Source organism: Sus scrofa, chromosome 2, assembly GCF_000003025.6.
Source record: "Sus scrofa isolate TJ Tabasco breed Duroc chromosome 2, Sscrofa11.1, whole genome shotgun sequence".
Classification (NCBI taxonomy): domain Eukaryota; kingdom Metazoa; phylum Chordata; class Mammalia; order Artiodactyla; family Suidae; genus Sus; species Sus scrofa.
In genome coordinates, this window is record NC_010444.4 from 84,288,493 (window position 1) to 84,314,529 (window position 26,037).

At 37.8% G+C, this 26,037-nt stretch overlaps 1 protein-coding gene across 1 annotated transcript in view; it reads right to left on the bottom strand.

Annotated features, from left to right (window-relative positions):
• The window catches only part of ANKRD31 (ankyrin repeat domain 31), a 172,461-nt gene that overhangs the window by 140,130 nt on the left and 6,294 nt on the right, over nucleotides 1-26,037 (bottom strand). The window contains 3 exon segments of the mRNA XM_021084452.1: nucleotides 2,682-2,722; nucleotides 6,474-6,583; nucleotides 10,229-10,302. Coding sequence (XP_020940111.1) covers nucleotides 2,682-2,722; nucleotides 6,474-6,583; nucleotides 10,229-10,302 — 225 coding nt within the window.

The following is a 26,037-nucleotide window of genomic DNA, read 5'->3' on the forward strand; positions in this document are numbered from 1 at the left end:
TGGGTTAACAACAGATTTTTTTCCTTAATCATAAAAGAGAATTTAGGATATTTTTGAAAATAGAGCAAACTTTCATCTAAGTCATTAAAAAAGTTTATTTATATCAGGCAAGACTGCAAACAACATACATGATACATGTCCGATATTAGAGAAATGATTAAATCAATTATACAGCACAGTAAGTTATAAAATGAAATATTATGAAACCATTAAGATTCATGTTTTTTAAAAATATTAATGATGTGAGGAAATACTTATGATAAACTATTACTTAAAATTTAAAAACAGAAGCAAAACTATGTGCAGAATAATCCCAATTTTGTAGACAATATGAACAAAAATGTATAGGCAGCCTAAAGTAAAAAGTTCCAAAATGTTTAAAAGGCCAGGCAGTGAGATTATGGATGCTATACAGTCTTTCTTAGCCTTTTCTCTTTTTCCATTTCTGCACAGGAACATATATTGCTGATATATTCAGTAAAAGGGTTATTTTAAAATAGCAATTCTCGGAGTTCCCTGATGGCCTAGCAGTTAAGGACTTGGTGTTGTTGCTTCTGTGACCCAGGTTACTGCTGTGGCTCAGGCTTGATCCCTGGCCCAGGAACATCCACATAAATAAATAAGTAAATAAATAAATAAATAAATAAATAAATTTTAAAAATAGTGATTCTCAAACTTTTTTTTTTAGAGTTTTATTATTTTTTTAATATTTATTTATTTTGTCTTTTCTAAGGCTGCACCCGTGGCATATGCAGGTTCCCAGGCTAGGGTCTAATCAGAGCTGTAGCTGCCAGCCTATGCTGGAGCCACAGCAACTCGGGATCCAAGCACATCTGTGACCTACACCACAGCTCAGGGCAATGCTGGATCCTTAACCCACCGAGCGAGGCCAGAGATCAAACCCACAACCTCATGGTTCCTAGTCGTATTGGTAAACACTGAGCCACAACGGGAACTTCGATTCTCAAACTTTTTGATCTCTGGACTCCTTTACACTCTTAAAAATGAGAGAAGAACTCAATTTTTGTTCATGTGGCTTATATTTATTTATATTTTATATATTAGAAGTTAAAATGTAGAAAAATGTTAACCATTTAAAAATAAGAATAATAAAACAGTATCACTGTAATACATTTTAATGAAAAATTGTTGCATTTTCCAAAATGAAAAACAAATTTAGTGAGAAAGTGGCACAGTTTCACCTTTTTAAAAATCTCTTTAATGTATGGCTTAATGGAAGACAGCATCCACCTGAGCTGCTACAATGCATTCAATCTTTTGCCATTTTTTGTTTGTTTGTTTGAAGCATGTAACAAAAATCTGCCCTCCCACAGATGTGCAGTTGGGAAAGGAAGGAATACTTTAGTAGCCTTTTTGGATAATAATGCATTTTTATTTTATTTTTTTAAGATAATATACCGAAACTCTAAAAGCAGCAGCTTCCTTAAAAGTTATCAGAAATGTAAAAATTGAAACAAAAATCAATAAACTTCCAGTATTCTTTTACACCATAACGCACTGGCCTATCTTGCACTTTGAATGGCTCTTTTGTCTGTGGGTGACTATGACGTCATGCACTGTTCTGTCAACTGATCTGTTGAGTTATGTAGATCTTTTTCATATTGATTCATTTCATTATAAAAATCTCAAAAAGGTCACCTTCATAAATATTTCCGCTCTTCTCACCAGCAAGTTTTGAGTACTGGAGAGCCATCAAGGTCAGGATAATAGACACACAATTTCCTAAATTCTAATTTTCACTTGAAAGCTTGAATTTTTTCATTGGTAACAAATACCATCACAGTTGTTTTCCTTAAAATGTCTGATTTTCTTCATTCAATTTCAAGAAAACATCAGCCATATATGCAAGTGGAAATAACCAAGTTAAAAAAGAAAAAGTGAAGATAGTTTTTTTCTAAAAAAATCTTGTAAATCAAACAAGTTCACAATGCTCTTCCTGAGGCAACTATCATGCTTTACACATAAGTGTAAAAAGATATATATTCAAGGGTAGAAATTTAATAAGAACTAATAACTTTTCTGCTTCATCAAATGCACTAAAAACTAGACCTTTCTTCAAACTGCTAATACATGTGACAATGAACAACACAGTGACTACTGTGTTGTGCCACTGCCCTACTAGGGTTCTGGCATTTTATCCAGCATTTGCTTTAGCACTTTAAGTACAAATGCCAATACTATGAAACAGGAAAATAATACGTTAGCATTATTAGGAAAATGGTTGTGATGTCACAAACCCTCAGGAAAGAGTCTCAGAGACTCCCAGGGGGTCCACAGGACCATACTTTGAGAACCATTGTTTCAAAAAAAAAAAAAAAACTAAAAAAAAAACAGACCTAAGAGGATAAAGTCTCTTTAAGTATAATCGTTCTGTGAGGTCTAATTTCAAAAAGCTCCACAAATTCTTCATGCTATGCGTTTAGGCAATATATTTGCTTTTAAATAATATTAATAGTCAAAGAATCAACTTAATCTGATTCAGTCTTTCTTGTGAAATGGATTTTACCTAAAATGTTTGTAAAATAATATATTTATGCTGCTAAAAGGACAATTATTCAAACATATAGTCACTTTCAAATTCTTAAGAAAATGAAGACTAATTTTACATGTGTAAAATGACTGAAAATATCTACAATAATGCCAAAAATCATTATACTTACTGTAACAAAGCTTCATTTTGTTCCATTTCATCTTGAGGTTGCTAGAAAGAAAAAAGTTTTTTCCAAATGAGGAATTGCTAAGCTAATGCAACAAGCTAAAAAGAACATTTAAGATAATTTTTATTTTATTCTTAGCATTATTTTTATTGTGATAAAATACACAGAACATAAAATTTACCATTTTGACTTTTTTTTGGTCTTTTTTCTTTTTTTTTTAGGGCCGCACCCGTGGCACATGGAGGTTCCCAGGGTACATCACGGCCATGCCAGATCCAAGCCACGTCTGCAAGCTACGCCACAGCTCACGGCAAAGCCAGATCTTTAACCCACTGAGGGAGGCCAGAGACTGAACCTGCATTGCCATGCATGCTAGTCAGATTCATTTCCACTGAGACATGACAAGAACTCCTGTTTTTAAATGCACAGTTCTGTGGCATTATGTACATCCCCACTAATGTACAATCATCACCAACATCCATCTCCAGAACTTTTCATCTTCTCCAACTGAAACTCCACACCTATTAAACTCCCCATTTATCCCTCTCCCAACCCCTGGCATCTATGCTTCTACTTTCTGTCTCTATGAATTTGACTACTCTAAGTGCCTCATATAAAAGGAATCGCATAGGAAGCTCTCTTGTGGAAAGGTGGGTTAAGGATCTGGCGTTGTCACTGCAGCAGCTTGGATTGCTGCTGTGGCATGGGTTAGATCCCTGACCCAGGAGCTTCCACAGGCCATAGACACAGCCAAAAAAAAAGCAATCGTGTAATATTTATCCTTTTGTGAATGGCTTATTTCACTTAGTATGATGTTTTAAAGGTTCTTCCATGTTATGGCATGTATTAGCACTTCTTTCCTTTCTTGGGCTAATATTCTACTATATGTATGTTTCACATTTTTTTTGTCTTTTTGTCTTTTCTAGGGCCACGCCCGTGGCATGTGGAAGTTCCCAGGCTAGGGGTCTAATCGGAGCTATAGCTGCTGGCCTACGCCAGAGCCATAGCAACTCGGGATCTGAGCCATATCTGCAACCTACACCACAGCTCAGGGCAACGCCAGATCCTTAACCCACTAAGCAAGGTCAGGGATCGAACCTGCAACCTCATGATTCCTAGTTGGATTTGTTAACCACTGAGCCACAACAGGAACTCCTGTATCACATTTTATTTATCTACTCACCTATCAATGAACATTTGGGTTGCTTCTACTTTTGGCTATTGCAAATAATGCTTCTATGTGTGTGGGTGTACAAATATATTTTCAAGTCCCTGCTTTCACTTATCTTGGGTATATGCCCAGAAGTGAAATTTCTGGATATGGTAACTCTGTTTAATTTTTTGAGGAGTTACCATACCATTTTCCACAGCTGCTGCACCATTCTACACTTCCAACAGCAATGAACAAGAAAGCCAATTTTTCCATATTCTCAACATTTGTTATTTTGTTTTGATAACAGCCATTTCCCTAATGATTAATGATACTGAGTATCTTTTCATGTACTTATTAGCCATCTGCACATCTTCTTTACTTATATGTCCTTTACCCACTTTTTAATCAGGGTGTTTACTGTTGTTGAGTTATAAAATATATATAATATATACTATATACTCTAGGTATCTATCCATTAGGAGTTCCCATCGTGGCTCAGTGGTTAACGAATCTGACTAGGAACCATGAGGTCGTGGGTTCGATCCCTGGCCTTGCTCAGTGGGTTAAGGATCTGGTGTTGCCATGAGTTGTGGTGTGGGTCACAGACGCGGCTTGGATCTGGCGTTGCTGTGGCTCTGGTGTAGGCCGGCGGCTACAGCTCCGATTAGACCCCTAGCCTGGGAACCTCATAAGCCGCAGGCGCGGCCCTAAAAAGACAAAAGACAAAAAAATAAATAAATAAGACCAAAAAAAAAAAAAAAAGATATATAAAAATTTTGGAGTTCCCGTCGTGGCACAGTGGTTAACGTATCCGACTAGGAACCATGAGGTTGCGGGTTCGGTCCCTGCCCTTGCTCCGTGGGTTAACGATCTGGCGTTGCCCTGAGCTGTGGTGTAGGTTGCAGACGAGGCTCGGATCCAGCATTGCTGTGGCTCTGGCGTAGGCCAGTGGCTGCAGCTCCGATTCAACCCCTAGCGTGGGAACCTCCACATGCCGCGGGAGCAGCCCAAGAAATAGCAAAAAGAAAAAAAAAAAGAAAAAGAAACTGTGAAAGTAGCAATGTGTGAGTTTAAAAAATAATATTAATTAAAATTTGCTATAGGAGTTCCCATTTTGCCTCAGCGATTAACAAACCTGACTAGTACCCATAAGGAAGCAGGTTCGATACCTGGCCTCACTCAGTGGGTCAAGGATCTGGTGTTGTGGAGAGCTATGGTGTAGGTTGCAGATGCAGCTCAGATCCCACAATGCTGTGGTGTAGGCCAGTAGCTGCAGCTACGGTGGGACCCCTAGTCTGGGAACTTCCATATGCTATGGGTGTGGCCCTAAAAAGCATAAAAAATTTTTTTTGTTACAGAACCTTAGACATTTTGGTTATATGGTCTAACTTTTACTATAAACAAAAATGTGGGGCAGGGAAAAGTTAAAGGAGGAATCCATTTTACTACCAATGAATTCCCACGAAGGCAAAAAAAGGACAAATATCAAGTAGTTCACTTATCCTTCTTACCCTAATTTTATAAGAAGCTCATAACTAGCAGTTGGCTGATTTACTATCTGATGAAAATCCTTTTACATACACATTCATTAACTCTTCCAGTCCTCTAAGACAACTATTATATTCTGGATGATCATCAGGAATTACTTGGGAGGCTTTTGAAAAATGAAGATTCCCAACTTCCACTCAAGCCTTGGTCTGAGAGTCTACATTTTTAAAAAGCTACTCAAATAAGTCTGATAATCAAACTTTCAACATCATTGTTCTCAGGTACAGTCTAGAGTCTGGTACAATATTCACACAGTAAAATGTTTCTGAAATAAACTGAAAAACAAAAACTAATTATTATTTCCTATTTCACAGTTACTGAAGCTAGGGGGAAAAATTCTTTTTCTTAATTCAGAACCTGCAAACTAATTTCTAAACAAATCATTAGAAGCTAAATATAGGCATTTCAGCTTTAAGAAAAAAATATTTGGTATCAAATTTTTCTCTTGTGACTAGAGATAGTTCAAGTGATACATCTTCCTAGGAATAAGATTAAGCAGACCGTCATGGTCATGCTTTAGAAATGCTGCCACTTTCTGCTATGAAAATACACGTATTCTTCTCTTCCATTTCGTAAGAGTCTGTAGTTATCTCTGGTTAGCTAACTTAATTATGCCAAGGTACTAACGCAATCATCCCTTACCTTGTCCTCATAATGACTGCATTAAAAAGCAACAAACAAATGAAAATTTATGTATATGAGTGTGTGTCTACACAGAGGACAAGAGAAGGATCTTTCAGTGGCTCGTATCTTAAGTTATACCACACAAACTAGTATCTTCTTTACAAATTTAAGATGACCTCTTCCATACAATGGAGATTAAAACTGTAATTATATCTTATTTTAGACTATTTTAACTCACTTCAACAGCTCTATCAGAGAGAGAGATAATGGAAAGAGGGCCTAAAACAACTGGCTTTCCCCAGAGTTGCCTCAAAGAAACAGAAAGACTGGCTAGGAAGAAAAAAAAGCTGAATAAGAGAAGAAAGAAGCAAAATAATACACAAAAAGAATTAATCATTAGTAATTTGCCCCTCTTTCAAATAGCATTACCAATTTTTAATAAGTATGTATTTAATCAATATGCAACACACCTGTAAGACTGCATCCTCACAAAGCACAGGCATCATCTTATTTTTATTTATTTGCTCTTGTGGATCCTCTCTGAGTTTGAATCCAAGCTGAATCTCTGGAGAAGGTATGCCTAGAATGAAATGTAATCATCAACCATTTACAATAGTTTTATTACTCTACTTTAACAATGACCCAAGGATTTTATAGATACTGAAAAATATCATTAAAAATCATTTTATAAATCATAATTTCCTAACTGCGATTTTTGTGTTAAGATTTTTAAGCTTAACGAGAAACATACACTACATTGAATGAAATAATACTTGATATTTCTTTGTTTCAGGATGAATTGATGCAAAGGATACATAAATAAAATTGTATAGACTTACTCCTACTAGAAAGAATATCTTCTTTTTTCTTTTTTTACTTCATTTTAAGTCATTTTTTAAAACTGATAATGCTAATATATAATACAAGGAGGGTCAAAATTTCTGTTTTCAACATTCTGTTCCAAATTCAGCTGATATTTTAACTTTTCTTCCCTTCCCACTTTCTAAGAGGAATTCAAAGAAAAAAAATCTGAAATAGAAATGGGAAAAAGGAAATACACTCACTATGGATTAGAAGGTGGAAATGAATTAAAGGGTTAGGATGCAGGCTGTAGTCAACTTCGTCAACCATGCTGTGTAGGCGAATGTGTTCCCTACTAGGTATGAAATGCACTAAACGCTAAGGGGGATAAAATAACGTAGTGATGGCAGAGAAGCAGAAATAGTCAAACAGGTCAGTGAAACAAAACAAAAAGTGGGGAACAGACCTACGTTATGTTTGGGAATTTAATTTATAACAATAACGGTATTTTAAACAATGGTAACGATGACTTATTCAACAGATAATACTGGAGTACTTGGTTAACTACCCGAAAAAATGAGGTTAGACACCTACTCCCCATATGCCAAATTATTCTAAAAATATTGAAGACATGAAAGTAAAAAAATAAATATAATATATGGAAATAAAGATAAAAGAAAATATTGTTATGGTCTTGAGATAGGTAAAATACTTCTAAGTTTAAAAAAGGCTGGAGTTCCCGTTGTGGCATAGTGGTTAATGAATCGGACTAGGAACTCAGTGGGTTAAGGAACTGACTAGGAACCATGAGGTTTCGGGTTCGATCCCTGGCCTTGCTCAGTGGGTTAAGGATCCGGCGCTGCCGTGAGCTGTGGTACAGGTTGCAGATGTGGCTCAGATCCTGTGTTGCTGTGGCTCTGGCATAGGCCAGTGGCTACAGCTCCGATTTGACCCCTAGCCTGGGAACCTCCATATGCCGTGGGAGTGGCCCTAGAAAAGGCAAAAAGACAAAAAAAAAAAAAAGGCAAGAAACCCTAAAAGAAAAGACTGATGGATTTTACTATATAAAAACTTAAAATTTCTATACTACAAAATATATCATGAATAATATTAAAAGATAATTAAGAACTGAGTAAACCTATTTGTAGCATCTATGACAGTCTTTTCAGTTTCTAATATATAAAATGCTCTTGTAAATTCACAATAAAATGAAAGTAACAGGAAACATTAAGGCAACTCACGCCTATACAAAAAGTGTAAATGGTCAGTATTGAAATATGCCAGAAGTTCCCTTGTGGCACAGCAGGTTAAGGATCTGGTGCTGTCACTATAGTGGCTTGGGTCGCTGCTATGGCACAGGTTAGATCCCTGGACAGGGAACTTCCACATGCCATGGGAGCAGCCAAAAATAAAAGTGCATAATCTTGGTATTTTTTTAAAAATGCAAATTAAAATAATCTGATATGTTTCATTTACCAGTTTGGTAAAGACAACACATGTCCTGTGTTGGATCTAGAGGGCAAAAGTCATCTTTTTTACGGGGAAATATATGTCAAGATCTGACATGCTCATCCTTTAAAAGCAAATCTAATTTTAATTAGTTATTCTAAGGAAAATAATCAGAAAAACAGGCAAAGGTATAATATTGAGAAACATTAAACATGTAATCAAGTCATTATATAAGGATACATTCATACAATGGATTAAATGAGGTAATTTAACAAGCTGAGGTAGATCAGTATAAGAAAAAAAATATATAAAATGCAATACCAATTACGAAAAAAAGATGTTTATACTGGTATACAGGAGTCTAGAAAGATACACAAATACTAAACACTGGCAACTGTTGGGAATGGAATTATATGCAAGAGTGGGAGATGGGATCTTTCACTTTCTATATTACATGATTTTATGACTCTTAATAATTAGCAAAAATAATTAAGGTCTATCCATTTGGAAGAGGGGAGAGGAGGGGAAGGGGAAGAGGGAGGGGAAGGAAGAGGAGGAGAGGCAGGGGGAGGGGAAGAGAGGAAAAAAGTTTGGTTGGAATATTGAAACAGATCTCTAACTTCCTCCTAGTGGCATTTTATACATTATAAGAACACATCCTGGGGAGTTCCTGTTGTGTCTCAGTGGTAACGAACCCAACTAGTATACATTAGGATGCGGGTTCAATCCTTGGCCTCACTCAGTCAGTTAAGGATGTGGCGTCACTGTGGGCTAAGGCGTAGGTCACAGACACGGCTCAGATCTCACATTCCTGTGGCTGTGGTGTAGGCCAGCAGCTGAGGTTCCAATCTGACCCCTAGCCTGTGAACTTCCATCTTCCGTATGTTATAGGTACAGCACTAAAAAGTGGAGAGAGAGAAAAAAAAAACAACACATTCAGGAGACCAATATTCACACTATCTCTTCCAATTACATGTAGAAAAAACTACTCCAAGATGAAACTGTAACTTGCAATTGGGGTATATCAGGCGAGATGATGTAAAGACTTTCTGAACTACAGCTGACCCCTGAACAACAGCTGTTTGAACTATGCAAGTCCCCTTGAAGGAGGATTTTTTCAATATACATACATTCACCCTCCAAATCCATGAGTCTCACATCCAGATTCCACCAACCATGCAGCAGATGGTGCACCACACTTACGACCCAGAGTTGGTAGAATTTGTGGATGTGTAACGTGAGGAAAGGGAGGGCCATCTTGGGACTTGAGAATCTGATGATTTAGGTATATGCGGGGGCTCCTAAGACCAATCCCCCTTGGATACCAAGGGACCAATGTAAATATATGAGAAGATTTTCATGACGTTTAGGAGACTTTCCTTCTATTTTATACCTAGTTCCAGACAATCTCCAAGTTAAAAAATGGCTCACAGGAAGAAGTCACAAAAGGAAATAAACCTACTATTCAAACAATTACCACAGAATTGATCTTTCTGAACTGTGACAATCAACGACACATTTTTCTGGAAGTGTTTAAATTGATCTAGAAGTGGACTCAGGAGGGACAGAGAATTTAGAGGTGAAAGGCTCTTTTTAAAAATACCTATACCAAGGAAATCTGTACCTTAATTTTAGCCTGAAAGAATCAGACTGGTTATTAAAAAGCACTATTTGCTTCTGCAAATACAACAAGCTCTAGAGTTAAGCTGGAGATCTGGGGCACAGGGGGAAGAGCTATTTGGGTACCACTTCCACATCTCTGGAGCCCCCTCTAGGAATCATAAACATCTTCCAGGAGTTATAATACCCACTGCTATCCTTAGAGTAACAGACCTTACCATCCATTATAGATATCTGTAAGAAACTAGCTCTACGTAAAGTTAAATAACAAGACTAAATATAAAAGGAGAAGTTAATGGGATAAAAATACTTGGAAAGTTAAAGGGACTACTTAGTGAAAAAAATTACTTCTCACCTTTGTGTATTCCATTTAGACCAGGATGGAGACTGAACTCAGATCCAAGAGATGCATCTTGACCAAAGAGTAGCCTTTCAAATCCAAAAAAAAGAAGGTATAGATGTTATGACGTTTCCTAAACAAAGACTAACAATTTAACTGTCATTTTCTAATTATACCTGAATTTGCTAAAGTTCCTAGTTACAGCACTATTAATATTTCTATAGCAAAGTATCTTCTTTAGAAATGTAGCCTTTAATTTAAAACTTATCCAAGATGAAAAATAAAGACTTATTCATGCCTTTATTTTTACATGTTCATTTTTACAAATATTCTGGGGTTTTTTGGGAGTATTTGGGAGTAAGAGACAAATATCAATATAGTTTTTGAACAGAGGCGAAATGAGGAAATGATTTGAAGGGCCAGTGTTGGCAGGTTTTTTTTTTTCTTCACATTTTTCTATAATGCAGAAAATTTAAGATTAAAATTCCAGGTTAAATCTGAATGTATATTTTAAGAAAATACAATGATAGAACTTTATTTAATGCTTTAACTTTTGGATTCACTTCTTCTTATGTTCTAGGCAGCACCACAGTAAAGGGAGAACACACAGTCCTTGTTCTCAAGAAGCTTCAAATCTAGAGAGGGATAAAAATAGCAATAATCGAGTTCCTTTCATGGCTCAGTGGTTAACGAACCCAAATAGGATCCATGAGCATTCGGGTTCAATCCCTGACCTCACTCAGTAGGCTAAGGATCCGGCGCTGTGGTGAGCTGTGGTGTAGGTTGCAGCCTCGGCTCAGGTCCCCAATTGCTGTGGTTGCAGCGCAGGATGGCAGCTGCAGCTCTGATTCAACCACTAGCCTAGGAACCTCCATATGCTGCAGGTGGGGCCCTAAAAATGCAAAGACAAACAAAAACAAACAAACAAACCCAGCAATGATGTACCATAGTGATTATGCTACTAGGTAGACCTAAGTGTTTATTCTTCTGTTTAAAAAAATCTTTACGGAATTAAAAAATGAGCAAAAGACCAAATATCTCTCCAAAGAGTATATACATTATCCATTATCAACACTACTAAACATTAGAGAAACGTAAATCAAAACCACAATGAGAGGAGTCCCCACTATGGCACGACAGGATTGGCAGTTTCTCTGCAGTGCCAGGATGCAAGTTTGATTCCTGGCCCTGCACAGTGGGTTAAAGGATCTGGTATTGCAGCAGCTGGGGCTCAGATTCAATTCCTGGCCTGAGAACTTTCAAATGCTTATGGGCACAGCCATAAAATTTTAAAACAAACAAAAATCCTTTCCAGAATCCAGGAATATGTGTACTAATGCATAAATATATGAATTGGAACTAAAGGACTTTTGATTATTTATTTCACTTATTTTGCTTTTTACTTCTTTATGGAAAATTACAAACATCAACAAATAAGAGACAATAATTACTCATCATCTAGGTTCAATGATTATCAGTACCCAGCCAATTTTGCTTCCTCTAGAATCCCTCTACCAACCTTTCTATCTCCTGCTAGTCTCCCCCTAAATTATTTTAAAGCAAATTCTGGACACCCTATCTGAAAACATTTCAGCATACAACTCCAAAAGATAAGAACTCCTTTCAAATGTAACTGTCATAATCACACTTTTTAAAAAACAGCCATGATTTCATACCTAAAAAGGCCAATAATCCCTTAATATTATTAAATTTACAGTCTGTAGTAAGCAGTCTCTCAAATGGCTTCTGGTATTTATGTTCTATTTATCCTTGGATCCAGTGAGTCTTCTAAGGAACAAAATACAGCAAATAGGTTGGGATGTTACTTCTGAGATTAAGTTACTGAAAGATATTGGCTTCTATCTTGCTCTCCCTTTCATGGAGGCCAGCTTGCCAAGTTGTGAAATGCTCTTTGGGGAAGCCTATGTAGCAAGAAACTAAGGGAGGCCTCCAGTCAACAGTAAGGAAGCAAGGACTAAGTTGAATAGCCAGAGAGGGAATTGAATCTTCCAACCACTATGTAGGAAATCGATAACTTCTCATGACGGCTTGAGATAAATGCAACCTTGTGGGTCTCTGAGCCTAATGATCCAGTTAAACTGCTCCTGGACTCTCGAACCACAGAAACTACAAAATATGTTTACTGTTTTAAGATGCTAGTAAGTTTTGGAGTAAGCTGTTATATAGCAATGGAAACTAACCAATTGTAATCAGATTTCCCTGTCTCTTTTTATAGCTGTTTTGTCCATATTACAAGACGCATACATTGCATTTGGTTGTGTATCTTGAGTCTCTTTTAAAATCTAAATTCTCTACCCCTTACAACTCATTTGTTGAAGAAAAAGGGTTGTTTTTCCTACAGTTTTCCACATTTTGGATTTGCTGATTATGTGTCATTTAACATGTTTCTCTGTCCTATATATTTCCCATAAGCTGGTTATTAGGTCCAGAGGTCTGATTTGATTCAAATTCAATTTGGGGATACATCCTACAGGAGATAACAAAGTATGTGCTGAGAAAATCAGTCTTGTGCATAGTCTTTTAACCCCCTCTAGGCCCTGAGTCTGGAACACTTTCTTACTACAAGATAGAGCCCTCCCAGCCTATGCTGGACTTATCACCTTGTATGAGAATACATTTCCGTTTAGACTGTGTATCCCTTTATTCTGTTTAAGCATGTGTGTCATATGGCACCTGGCCAACTCCACTGCTCTGTCCTCTGAGAGTAGAGGATGCAGTCCTTCATTCTGTGCACAATGGCCCTGCATCAACTGCAGACAGTGACCGCTGGCCGTGGGGGACTGATGCCCACTACTGAAGCTGCTCTTGCTGTCTCTTCTCTGTGTGAGGACAGCGTTGCTCCAGCCTGAGCTTGACCATATTGCATTTTTCTCAGTGACTGTGATTGATATCAAGATGCACTGGGCTCAAGTGTTTGGATTTCCACTCCTGACAAGAGGCAACAGATGCCACTTGCTCAACAGTATGATTCTCACTCCTTTTGTGATGTTAGTAGCCATTAATGACCACTGCCAAGGTCTACTCATTATTGATGATGAGTATATAAAAAGGTGATATTCTGGAGTTCCCATTGTGATCTGGCATTGTCTCTCCAGCGGCTCGGGCTGCTGCTGAGGCAAGGGTTCAATCCCTCGCCTGGTACAGTGGGTTAAGGATCCAGCACTGCCACAGCTGTGGTAGGTCACAGGTGCAGCTCAGATTTGATCTCTGGCCCAGGAACTTCCATATGCTATGGGTGCAGCCAAAAAAAAAATTTTTTTTATTTAAAAAAAATGGTGATATTCTAATTTATCAACTTCATTTATTAATGAAAATACATGTTAAAAGAAAAATTTTCACTCATCAACTATATAATTACTCTCAGTTAAGCCACATTTCTCAGAGAGGTTATTTAAGTACAATTTACATAAGAAAGACAAGAAAAATGCCTGATTCTTTCTTTACCTGTTTTCAGAATATTGAATTAAGCTTTTAGACCACTATAAACTCATAAATTTAAATCTACTGCTGTCTTTATTCTTATCAATACTCATATTTTTAACTACTGAGAACCTCTTCAAAGTGGCTTATGGGTTGTTTGACATGCATTCACTTGTTATAACTTAACTGTGTCCCCTCAAATCCATGTTACAGCCCTAAGCCCCAATGTGACTATATTTGGAAACAGGGCCTCCAAGGAAGTAATTAAGGTTAAATGAGGTTAAAAGAGTACAGTCCTAACCCAGTATGACTAGTGTTCATATAAGGAGACAGACAGCAGGAATGCATACGCACACAGAGGAAGCACCATATGAGGACACAGCAAGAAGACAGCCACCTGCAAGCCAAGGAGAGAGCCCTCAGGAGAAAACAACTCTGCCAGCACCTTGATTTTCAATGTTCAGCCTTCAGAACTGTGAGAAAATTAATTTCTGTTGGTTAAGCCACCCCAATGTGCGGCATTTGTGCGGCAGCCTGAGCAAACTAACCCACCACTAGTCTTCCCTAACTTCCACGGACAAAAGACTCCAGGCTCATCTTATACAGCTTCTGTCTAGAGCCCACCATTTCTCATGGAGTCGTGGTTCCTTTGAGTGGGACATCATATTTGGAGTTCATGATACCAAATACTGTCATTAACCATGTGATTACTGAAAAAAGTTATTTTATAGCTTTTTTATGTCCTTAGAGTGTATCTTATATGTATGACATGTTTTAAAAGTACTTAAAATGATTACTTTTTGTTTAAGCATGCTACCATAAATAATTAGGTTCACTGGTTTCATCTCGCTTTTACTTTTTAGGAATTTTTCTTTTCTTTTTTGGCCATCCCACAGTGCATGGAGCTCCTAGGCCAAGAATCAGATCCAAGTCGCAGTTGTGACCTACAACACGGCTGCCACAAGGGGGATCCTTAACCCACTGTGTTGGGCCAGGGATCAAACTTGTGGCCCAGTGTTACAGAGACAGAGCTGATCCTGTTGTTCCACAGCCGAACTCCAGGATTATTTTTTCATGTTGATTTAATTTTGTGTTTTAATTATGTAAACCATTTATATCATTCAAAAGACAAATGCACAAAACAAAATTTAGACAAGTCTATCTAGCATCTACCCCCTGTCCCTTCATCCACCTGTTTGCTCCCTTCCCATTTTTAGAAACTGTATGAATTATCCTTCCAATATTTTTTTGAAAATAAAAACAGTATGTGTGTGTGTGTCTGTGTGTGGCCTGTCACTTCTTAAATTAGCAGTAGCATTCTATATATGCTTTTCTTTCTTTTTCAGATAATATATCCAGTAGATTGATTACTCATCAGGATAGAGATATTCTTAGTTTTTTTTTTCGATTCATAGTATACCATTGTGTGGATTCTTACACAATTTTAAAAGCTAACTAAAAGGTAATGGAAATTAAAAAAAATCTTTGAGTAAGCAAATTTACAGAACTATCTCATGTTTCCCATTCTTAATCACAAATACACATCACATACATAATTCTACATACATTATGAAGAAAGAACACGTTACTAAGAAGAAAATAAAAGTTACCATTAACAAAAACGTAACTGGAATTCCCACTGTGGCGCAGTGGGTTAAGGATCTGGCATTGCCACAGCTGTGGTATAGGTTGAATTCAGTCCCTAGCCTGGGAACCTCCATATGCTGCGGGAGCAGCCCAAGAAAAGGCAAAAAGACAAAAAAAAAAAAAAAAAAAAAAAAAGAAGAAAGAAATATTTTGTTTAAATATTTTAAAAACAAAACAAAACAATGAAAAGGACTCCAGTCCTTAATCTTTCTAACACATCCACCGTGAGAGTAAATGCAGGTTTCTGGTGTGAGGGGAAAAAGCATCTTTTTGGGGGGCTCAATTACTACTGGCCATTACTAAGGACTGAAAATTGATTACTCAAATATGTATAATATCATTACTGCAGTGCATTTTTCCAAGAAATAAAACTATTTATCTTAATGTCCCTAAACATCAGGGTTATTTTACTTAAAATTTTTTTGAGATTTCTTTTATTTTAATCTCAAATTAACAGAAAAGTGACATGGAGGCTCTATGGTGAGTGATGAGGATGTTCTATATCTTTATTGTGAAAATCGTTATTACATAAGTATATATATTTGTCAAAACTCACAGAAATACACACTAAATGAACTGAATTTTGCTGCAATTCCTACCTTAAAAAAAGTAACACAAAGATGTTAATTTTCCATAAATAAATTTATAAATTTAACATTACACCAATAAAAGTGGAATTCCCATTGTGGCACAGCAGAAACAAATCTGACTAGTATCCATGATGATGCGAGTTTGATCCCTGACCTTGCCCACTGGGTCAGAGATCTGGAGTTGCAGTGAGCTATGGTATAGGTCCCCAATGTGGCTCAGATCCTGCATTGCTGTGGCTGTGGCACAGGCCAGAAGCTATGGCTCTGATTCAACCCCTAGTCTGGGAACTTCCATATGCCACACCTGAGGCCCTAAAAAATGAAAGAAAAAAAAAAAAGTACCAACAAAACTTTCTGTTGAATTAGACAACTGATTCTAAAATTCCTGTGGTAAAATAAATAGGAAGAGCCAGGAAAAGATCTTTAAATAAGAAAAATAAAGGAGTAATGACCTATATAACAGCAAATATTTTAAATTTTATTTCTGGTCATGCCTGTGGCACGTGGAAGTTCCAGGGCCAGGGCTCTAACCCATACTACAGCAGCAACCAAGCCACAGCAGTGACAGCAATGAATCCTTAACCCACTGAGTCACCACAAAATTTCTTTTTTAACATTTTTAATACAAAATATTTTTAATTTTGAAACTGACACGTGAAATAAACCAATTAACAGAATAAAATCCACCCCCCCCCGCCAATATACTCACATGCATATGGGAATTTAGTATATTTAAAAGATGACATCTCAGATCAGTGAGGAAAAGAGAATCTGTCAAAATATTATGCTGGGACAATGAAGGAGATGTCAGAAAATAACTGAGTTGAATCCATACTTCATACAGTACTCCAGAAAAAAATTCCAAATGAATCAAAATTTTAAATGTTAAAAACAAAAAGCACTAACAGATATCATGATGGATTCTTTTATAATTATAGAGAAAAGAGAGCCTTTCTGGTTATGATACAAAACTCAAATGACTCAATTATTAAGACTACAAACACCCATACTCTTTTTGACATAGTGTTTCTATTTTTAGAAAATAACTGCAGATTCAGGGATCAAGACGGTGGAGGAGTAAGATGTGGTGCTCACCTTCTCCCACAAAAACAAAATCTATATGTAGAATGACTGGCACACAACATCTACTGAACACTGGTAGAAGACCTTAAAGCTCCAAAAAGGGCAGGCAACCCTCCACATAACTGGGTAAGCAAAAGGAAAAAAAGAGAGAGAGAAGAGAAAAAAAAGTAATCAGGACCCAGGACCAGCACTCCTGAGAGGGAGCTGTGAAAGAGTAAAGGAATCAGAACCCCCAGGAGGTCACCTAACTGACAGGGGGATCAGGTCCCGGGAAGGAAGGGGAACCTCAAAGCCTCGGAGAAAAGTGCAGCACCAGACCGAGGAGGGCAAAGCAGAGAGGGAGCCACACAGACCATCAGTACCACCGCCCAGGACACCACAGTCTGAGACAGTCGTGTGGAGGCTGGGCACTGGGACTCAAGCTCCAGAAGTCAGTTCCAGGGAGAAGACTAGGGTTTGCCGGGTGGAGACAACCCAACGGGCTAGGGAGCAGTGTACCAAGGCCTGGGGAGCACCACAGTCAAGGGAGGGATGGGGGAGACATGGGACTGCAAGAGAAGCACGGCATCATTGTTGGGGAGGGCGAGAGGAGGAGGGTAGGACCACCATTGGAATGTCTTTGTCTGCACACACATGTACGGGCTCACGAGCATGGCAATTCTTGCAGGGGCTACTGGCACTGGAGACAAACCTCCACAGCCACCTCCGACTCTAGAGGTGAGCGCAGCTCACCACAACTAGGGGTCAATGAACAGACACCACCTGCAGCCCCAGTTACCTCAGGGGATGCCTCAGAGGAGGGCACTGCAACTGAGCACCACCCGCTGTCCTCACTCCTCTGGGAATGCAGAGGCCCTGCTATTGCCGCAGCCAAAGGCTCTGGGCACTGTCTACACCTCCCTGAGGGTCAATGCCACTTCCTGGGGCTCTGCAAACAGGAGCAGCCTGCCCACCACCTCCGTACAGATCCTTGCCACTGTCAAGGGCCCAGCAACCAGGCACTGCCTATAGGCCCTGCCCACTGCCTCCATCTCGCTGGAAGCATGTGCAGGCTGTACCCTGGCACACCCCCTATCAAGGCAATAAGCGCCTGCACACACTGAGGAAAGAGACAGCAAGCATCCAAACCCAAAGCAGCCCTCATGCCAAAAAATAATAATAATAATAATAATAAGACCTCACAAGCTACCCAGGAGCAATCCAATCCTGTATATAAACAGCCCCCTGAGACTACAGTAGATAGTTGCTTTCCCTAAACTGACAAAATAAGAAAAATATAAGCAAAATGAAGAAGCTCAGGAACCACTCCCAGTTAAAAGAACAGGAGAAGTCACTTGAAGTAGCAAACAATGAAACAGATCTCTGCAGTCTAATAGACAATGAGTTCAAAAAGGCAATACTGAAAATACGAAGGAATTAAGAATGGATATGAACAGCAAGGCAGATTACTTTAGAAAGGAACTGGAAAATATATGGATGAACCAAGAAAAACTAGAAAATTCATTTGGAGAGATGCAAGCTGAATCAAAGGCATGGAAGAGCAGAATGAATAATGCAGAGGAACGAGTAAGTGGCTTGGAAGATAGAATAATGGAAATCACCAATCAGGACAGCAGACAGAAAACCAAATGAAAAAACATGAAAGCAATATAAGAGATTTATGGGATAGTATTAAGTGGGCCAATTTATGCAAAATAGGAATTCTGGAAGGAGGAGAAAAAGAAAAGGGGGTTGAAAATATATTTGAAGAAATTAGGGCTCAAAGCTTTCCAAATCTAAAGGGGACAGATACAGATACAGGAAGCAAAGAGGGCCCCAAACAAGTTGAACCCAAAGTGACCAACACCAAAACATATTATAATAAAAAATGGCAAAAGTTAAAGCTAAGGAGAAGATTCTAAAGGAAGCAAGAGAAAAACAAAGAATTAATTATAAGGGAACTCCCATAAGGCTATCAGCTGATTTCTCTAAAGAAACACTACAGGCCAGAAGAGAACGGCAAGATATATTCCAAGTTCTAAAAAATTGCCAAGCATGGAAAAAACTGCAGCCCAGAATACTCTACCCAGCAAGATTATCATGTAAGATAGAAGGAGAAATAAAGAATTTCTTCGACAAACACTGAAAGAGTACAGTAATACAAAACCCATTCTAAAACAAATACTGAAAAGGCTCCTCTAAATAAAAAAGAAGATGAAATAGGGCTGATGAAATGACAATTGGAAAGTAATAAGCCAGTATACACATCTAAAAGGAAAAAAAAAAAAAAACCTATTTGTAAAAGCGACAAAACACAAGGAACAACAAAAGGATAAACATGAAGATGTAAAAAAGTACATCAAAATCACAACAGGAGTTCCCGTCGTGGCGCAGTGGTTAACAAATCCGACTAGGAACCATGAGGTTTCAGGTTCGGTCCCTGCCCTTGCTCAGTGGGTTAACGATCCGGCGTTGCCGTGAGCTGTGGTGTAGGTTGCAGACATGGCTCGGATCCAGCGTTGCTGTGGCTCTGGCGTAGACTGGTGGCTGCAGCTCCGATTAGACCCCTAGCCTGGGAACCTCCATATGCCGCAGGAGCGGCCCAAGAAATAGCTAAAAAAATAAATAAATAAATAAATAAAATAACATATGGAGAAAAAAAGTAAGAAAATCTAGGCTTTTTTTTCAGAATGTGTTTGAGCCTATATGACCATCAGGCTAACAAAGCAAGCAAATGTAAAAAGGGGTTAATATACCTGAAAAACAGGATAACCACAAATCAAAAACAATATATTCACAAAAACTAAAAAGACACAAGCATAAAATCAAAGAATATCAGGAGTTCCCATTGAAGCTCAGTGGTTAAGAAACTCAACTAGTACACATGGAGATGTGGATTCAATCCTGGCCTGCTTAGTGGGTTAAGGATTCAGCATTGCTGCAACCTGCAGTGTAGGTTGCACATGTGACTCACATTCCACATTGCTGTGGCTATAGTGAAGGCCAGCAACTGCAGCTCTGATTCAAACGCTAGCCTGGGAAATTCCATACGCTGCAGATGTGGTCCTAAAAAGAAAAAAAAGGAGGCGGGTATCATCCAACCAAAAAAAGAAAGGAACAAAGAAGAAACACAGAATCAATTGGAAAACAAGGTTAAAATAGCAATAAGTACATATTTATCAATAATTACCTTAGGAGTCCCATTGTGGCTCAACTGCTTATGAACCTAACTCGTATCCACAAGGATGCGGGTTTGATCCCTGGCCTTGCTCAGTGGGTTAAGGATCTGGCATTGCTATTAGCTGTGGTGCAGGTCACAGACATGGATCCAGAGTTACTGTGGCTGTGGTGTAGGCTGGAAGCTGCAGTGCTGACTAGACCCTTACCCTAGGAACTTCCATATACCATGGGTGTGGCCCTAAAAAGAAAAAAAAAAAATTACCTTTAAATGTCAATGAACTGAATGCTCCAATCAAAAGACGCAGAATGGCAGACTGGATAAAAAAAATAAGAGCCTACAATATGCTGCCTAGAGAGATTCACCTTATGGCAAAGGACACATATAAACTGAAATTGAAGGAATGAAAAAAGATATTTCATGCTAACGGAAATGACAGGAAAGTGGGAGTTGCAATAGTCATATCAGACAAAATAGATTTTAAAACAAAGGCCATACAGAAAGACAAAGGAGGACACTATTTAATGATAAAAGGATCATTTCAAGAAGAGGATTTGACACTCACCAATATACATGTCCCTAACATAGGAGCACTCAGATACATACAACAAACACTAATTGACATCAAAGGAGAAATTGATGGGAATACAATAATAGTAACATATCAGAGACCTCAAATGACAAAATAGAACAGTTAGACTTAATTTATATTTTCAGGACATTACATCCAAAAAAAACCCAGAATATACATTCTTTTCAAGTGCATATGGAACATTCTCTAGGACTGACCACTACTGGGGTACAAAACTAACCACAACAAATGTAAGAGTATGGAAATTATTTCAAGCATCTTCTCTGACCACAATTGCATCAAACTAGAAATCAACCATGGGAAAAGAAATGAGGAAAAACTGACTATGTGGAGCCTAAACAATATACTACTAAAAAACCAATGGGGAGTTCCCATTGTGGCACAGTGGAAACGAATCCAGCTAGGAACCATGAGGTTGTGGGTTCGATTCCTGGCCTCACTCAGTGGGTTAAGGATCTGGCATTGCCATGAGCTGTGGTGTAGGTCACAGACGTGGCTTAGATCCCTCGATGCTGCAGCTGTGGTGTAGGCTGGCAGCCATAGCTCCAATGTGACCCCTAGCCTGGGAACCTCCATATGCTGTGGGTGCAGCCCTAAAAAACAAACAAAAACAAATCAAAAAAATAAAACCCAATGACTCAGTGAGAAATCAAAAAAGAAGTTAAAAAAATACCTCGAGATAAATGATAATGAAAACACAACCATTCAAAATCTATGAGATGCTGCAAAAGCAGTTCTTACAGAGGAGTTCATGGAGATACAGGACTTCCTCAAAAAAGAAGAAAAAAATGTCAAATCAACAACTTAAACCACCACCTAAAAGAATTAGAAAAAAGAAGAACAAACAAAACCTAGCGTCAGCAGAAGGAAGGAAATCATAAAGATCAGAGAGGAAATCAATACACTAGAGATTCAAAAAACAAAATAAAACAAAAAAAAATCAAAACCAAGAGCTGGTTCTTTGAAAGGGTAAACAAAATTGACAAACCTATGGCCAGAATCACCAAGAAGAAAGAACTTAAACAAAATAAGAAATTAAAAAGGAGAGATATCATCGGATATAGAGAAATACAAAAAACAATAAGAGAATACCATGAACAATTATGCCAATAAATTTGACAACCAGAAGAAATGAATAGCTTTCTAGAGACTTACAGCCTGCCAAAACTGAATCAAGAAGAAACAAATCTACTGAACAAACCAATCACTAGAAATGAAACTGAATTAGTAATAAAAAACATTCCCTACAAACAAAAGTCCAGAACCAGACGGCTTCACAGGTGAATTCTACCAAACACACAAAGAACTGATACCCATCTATTTAAACTTTTCCAAAAAGTTGAAGGGACACTCCCAAAGACATTCTACGAAGCCACCATCACCCTAATGTCATAAGCCACACAAAGATACTACCAAAAAGAAAAATTAAGGGAGTTCCCACTGTGGCTCAGCAGAAAGAAAACTGATTGGTATCCCTGAGGATATGGGTTCAATCCCTGGCCTCACTTAGTGGGTTAAGGATCCTATGTTGCTATGAGCAGTGGTGTAGGTTCACAGACACAGCTCAGATCTGGTGTTGCTATGGCTGTGGCATGGGCCGGCAGCTACAGCTCCAAAAGACCCCTAGCCTGGGAACTTCCATATGATGTGGGTTTGGCCCTAAAAAGAAAAAAAAAAGATAATTATTTCAGCAATATATTTGACAAATATAGATGCAAAAATTCTCAACAAAATTTTAGCCGACTAAATCCAACACATAAAAAAGATCATAAACCACGACCAAGTGGGATTCATCCCAAGTTCACAAAGATGGTTCAACATATGTAAATCAATCAATGTCATATACCATATTAACAAAAGAAAGGTAAAAAACCACATGATAATCTCAGCAGATGCAGAATTTGTCAAAATCCAACATCCATTCATGATGAAAATTCTTACCAAAGTGGGTATAGAGAGAACATACCTTAACATAATAGAAGCCATTTATCACAAACCTACAGCCGATATAATGCTCAACAAAGAGAAACTGAAAGCCTTCCCAATAAAATCTGGAACAAGACAAGGATGCCCACTCTCAGCATGTTTATTCAATACAGTACTGGAAGTCCTTGCCACAGCAATCAGACAAACCAAAGAAATAAAAGGTATCCAAATTGGAAAAGAAAAGGTAAAATCATCACTCTATGCAGATGACATGTACTATATATAGAAAACCCTAAGGACTCCACACAAAACTACTCAAACTGATCAATGAATTCAGGAAGTAGCAGGGTACAAGATAACATTCAGAAATTAGTTTCATTTCTGTACACTAACAATGAAATATTAGAAAAGGAATATAAAAATACAATACCTTTTAAAATGGCACCTCAAAACATGAAACACCTGGGAATAAACCTGACCAAGGAGGTGAAAAACTTATATGCTTAACTATAAAACATTAATCAAGGTAATTAAAGAAGAGGTAAAGAAATGGAAAGATATTTGATGCTCCTGGACTGGAAGAATTAATATCATTAAAATGCCTATAATACCCAAAGTAATCTACAGATATAATGCAATCCATATCAAATTATCCATGACATTTTTCACAGAACTAGTATTAAAAATCCAAAAATTTATATGGAATCATGAAAGACCCAGAACTGCCAAAGTAATCCTGAGGAACAAAAACCAAGAAGGAGGTATAATACTCTCCCAAGATTTCAGATAATATTATAATCTACAGTAATCAAGATAGTGTGGTACTGGTACAAAAACAGACGAACAGACCAATGGAACAAAATAGAGAACCCAGTTCTTTGAGAAGTTCAACAAAACTGATAAACTCTTAGCCAGACTTATCAAGAAAAAAAGAGAGAAGACTCAAATCAATAAAATTAGAAATGAAAAAGGAGAAGTAACAACGAACATCACAAATACAAAAGATCATAAGAGATGACTACACGCAACTATATGCCAACAAAATGGAAAACCCAGAAGAAACGGACAAATTCTTAGAAACGTACAATCAAGACTAAACCAAGATGAAATAGAAAAGATGAATGGACCCATCACAAGAACTGAAATTGAAACTTGTGATTTAAAAACTTCCAACAAACAAGTCCAGGACCAGACGGCTTCACAGGCGAATTCTATCAAACATCTTGAGAAGAGCTAACACCTATCCTTCTGAAACTATTCCAAAAAATCGCAGAGGAAGGGACACTCCCAAACTCATTCTACGAAGCCCCCATCACCCTGATACCAGAACCAGACAAAGATACCACAAACAAAGAAAACTATAGGCCAATTTCACTGATGAACATCAATGCAAACATCCTCAACAAAATACTAGCAAACCACATCCAACAATACATTAAAAGGATTGTATATCATGATCAAGTGGGATTTATCCCAGGGATGCAAGCATTCTTCAATATCTGCGAATCCATCAGTGTGATACACCACATTAACAAACTGAAGAATAAAAATCATATCGTCCTCTCAATAGATGCAGAAAAAGCCTTTGACAAAATCCAACACCCATTTCTGATAAAAAACCCTTCAGAAAGTGGGCATAGAGGGAACCTACCTCAACATGATAAAGGCCATATATGACAAACCCACAATGAACATCATTCTCAATAGTGAAAAGCTGAAAGAATTCCTGCTGAGATCAGGAACAAGACAAGGATGTCCGCTCTCACCACTACGATTCAACACAGTTTTGGAAGTCCTAGCCACAGCAATCAGAGAAGTAAAAGAAATAAAAGGAATCCAAATTGGAAAGGAAGAAGTAAAACTATCACTATTTGCAGATGACATGATACTATACCTAGAGAATCCTAAGGACTCTACCAGAAAACTGTTAGAGCTCATCTATGAATTTGGCAAAGTCGTGGATACAAAATTAATACACAGAAATGATGGCATTTCTATACAATAACAATGAAAGAGCAGAAAGAAGAGAAATTAGGGAAGCAACCCCATTTACCATTGTATCCAAAAGAACACCTAGGAGTAAAGCTACCTAAAGAGACAAAAGACCTGTACTCTGAAAACTATAAGACACTGATGAAAGAAATCAAAGATGACACAAATAGATGGAAAGACATACCATGCTCTTGGATTGGAAGAGTCAATATTATCAAAATGACTATACTACCTAAGGCAATCTACAGATTCAATGTAATCTCTATCAAATTACCAAGGACATTTTTCACAGAACTCGAACAAAATATTTTAAAGTTTGTTTGGAAGCACAAAAGACCCAGAATAGCCAAAGACATCCTGAAAAAGAAAAATGGAGTTGGAGGAATCAAGCTCCCTGACCTCAGACTATACTACAAAGCAACAATCATCAAAACAGTATGGTACTGGCACAAAGAGAACTATAGATCAGTGGAACAGGACAGAAAGCCCAGAATTAAACCCACGCACTTACAGTCAAGGAATCTATGACAAAGGAGGCAAGAATATATGATGCAGAAAAGACAGCCTGTCCAATAAGTGGTGCTGGGAAAACTGGACGGCCACATGGAAAAGAATGAAATGAGAATACTCCCTAACACCATACTCAAAAATAAACTCTAAATGGATTAAAGACCTAATTATAAGGCCAGGTACTATAAAACTCTTAGAGGAACACATAGGCCAAACACTCTCTGAAATAAATGACAGCAACATCTTCTCAGATCCACCTCTTAGAGTAATGACAATAAAAACAAAAATAAACAAATGGAACTGAATTAAATTTAAAAGTTTCTGCACAGCAAAGAAACCCTCAACAAAATAAAAAGACAACCCACAGAATGGGAGAAAATCTTTGCAAAGGAATCAACTGACAAGGGATTAATCTCCAAAATTTATAAACACCTTCTGCAGCTCAATAACAAAAAAACAAACAAAGCCATCAAAAAATGGGCAGAAGATCTAAACAGACAATTCTCAAAGAAGACAAATGGATGGCCAAAAAACACATGAAAAGATGTTCAATATTGCTCATTATTAGAGAAATGCAGATCAAAACCACTACGAGGTACCACCTTAAACCAGCCAGAACGGTCATCATCAAAAAGCCTACAAACAATCAGTGCTGGAGAGGTGTGGAGAAAAAGGAACCCTATTACACTGTTGGTGGGATTGTAAATTGGTGCAACCACTGTGGAAAACAGTATGAAGATGCCTCAGAAAACTAAAAATAGAGCTACCATTTAATCCAGCAATTCCACTCCTGGGCATCTATCCAGAGAAAACCATGACTCACAAAGACACGTGGACTCCGATGTTTGTTGCAGCACTATTTGCAATAGCCAAGACATGGAAACAA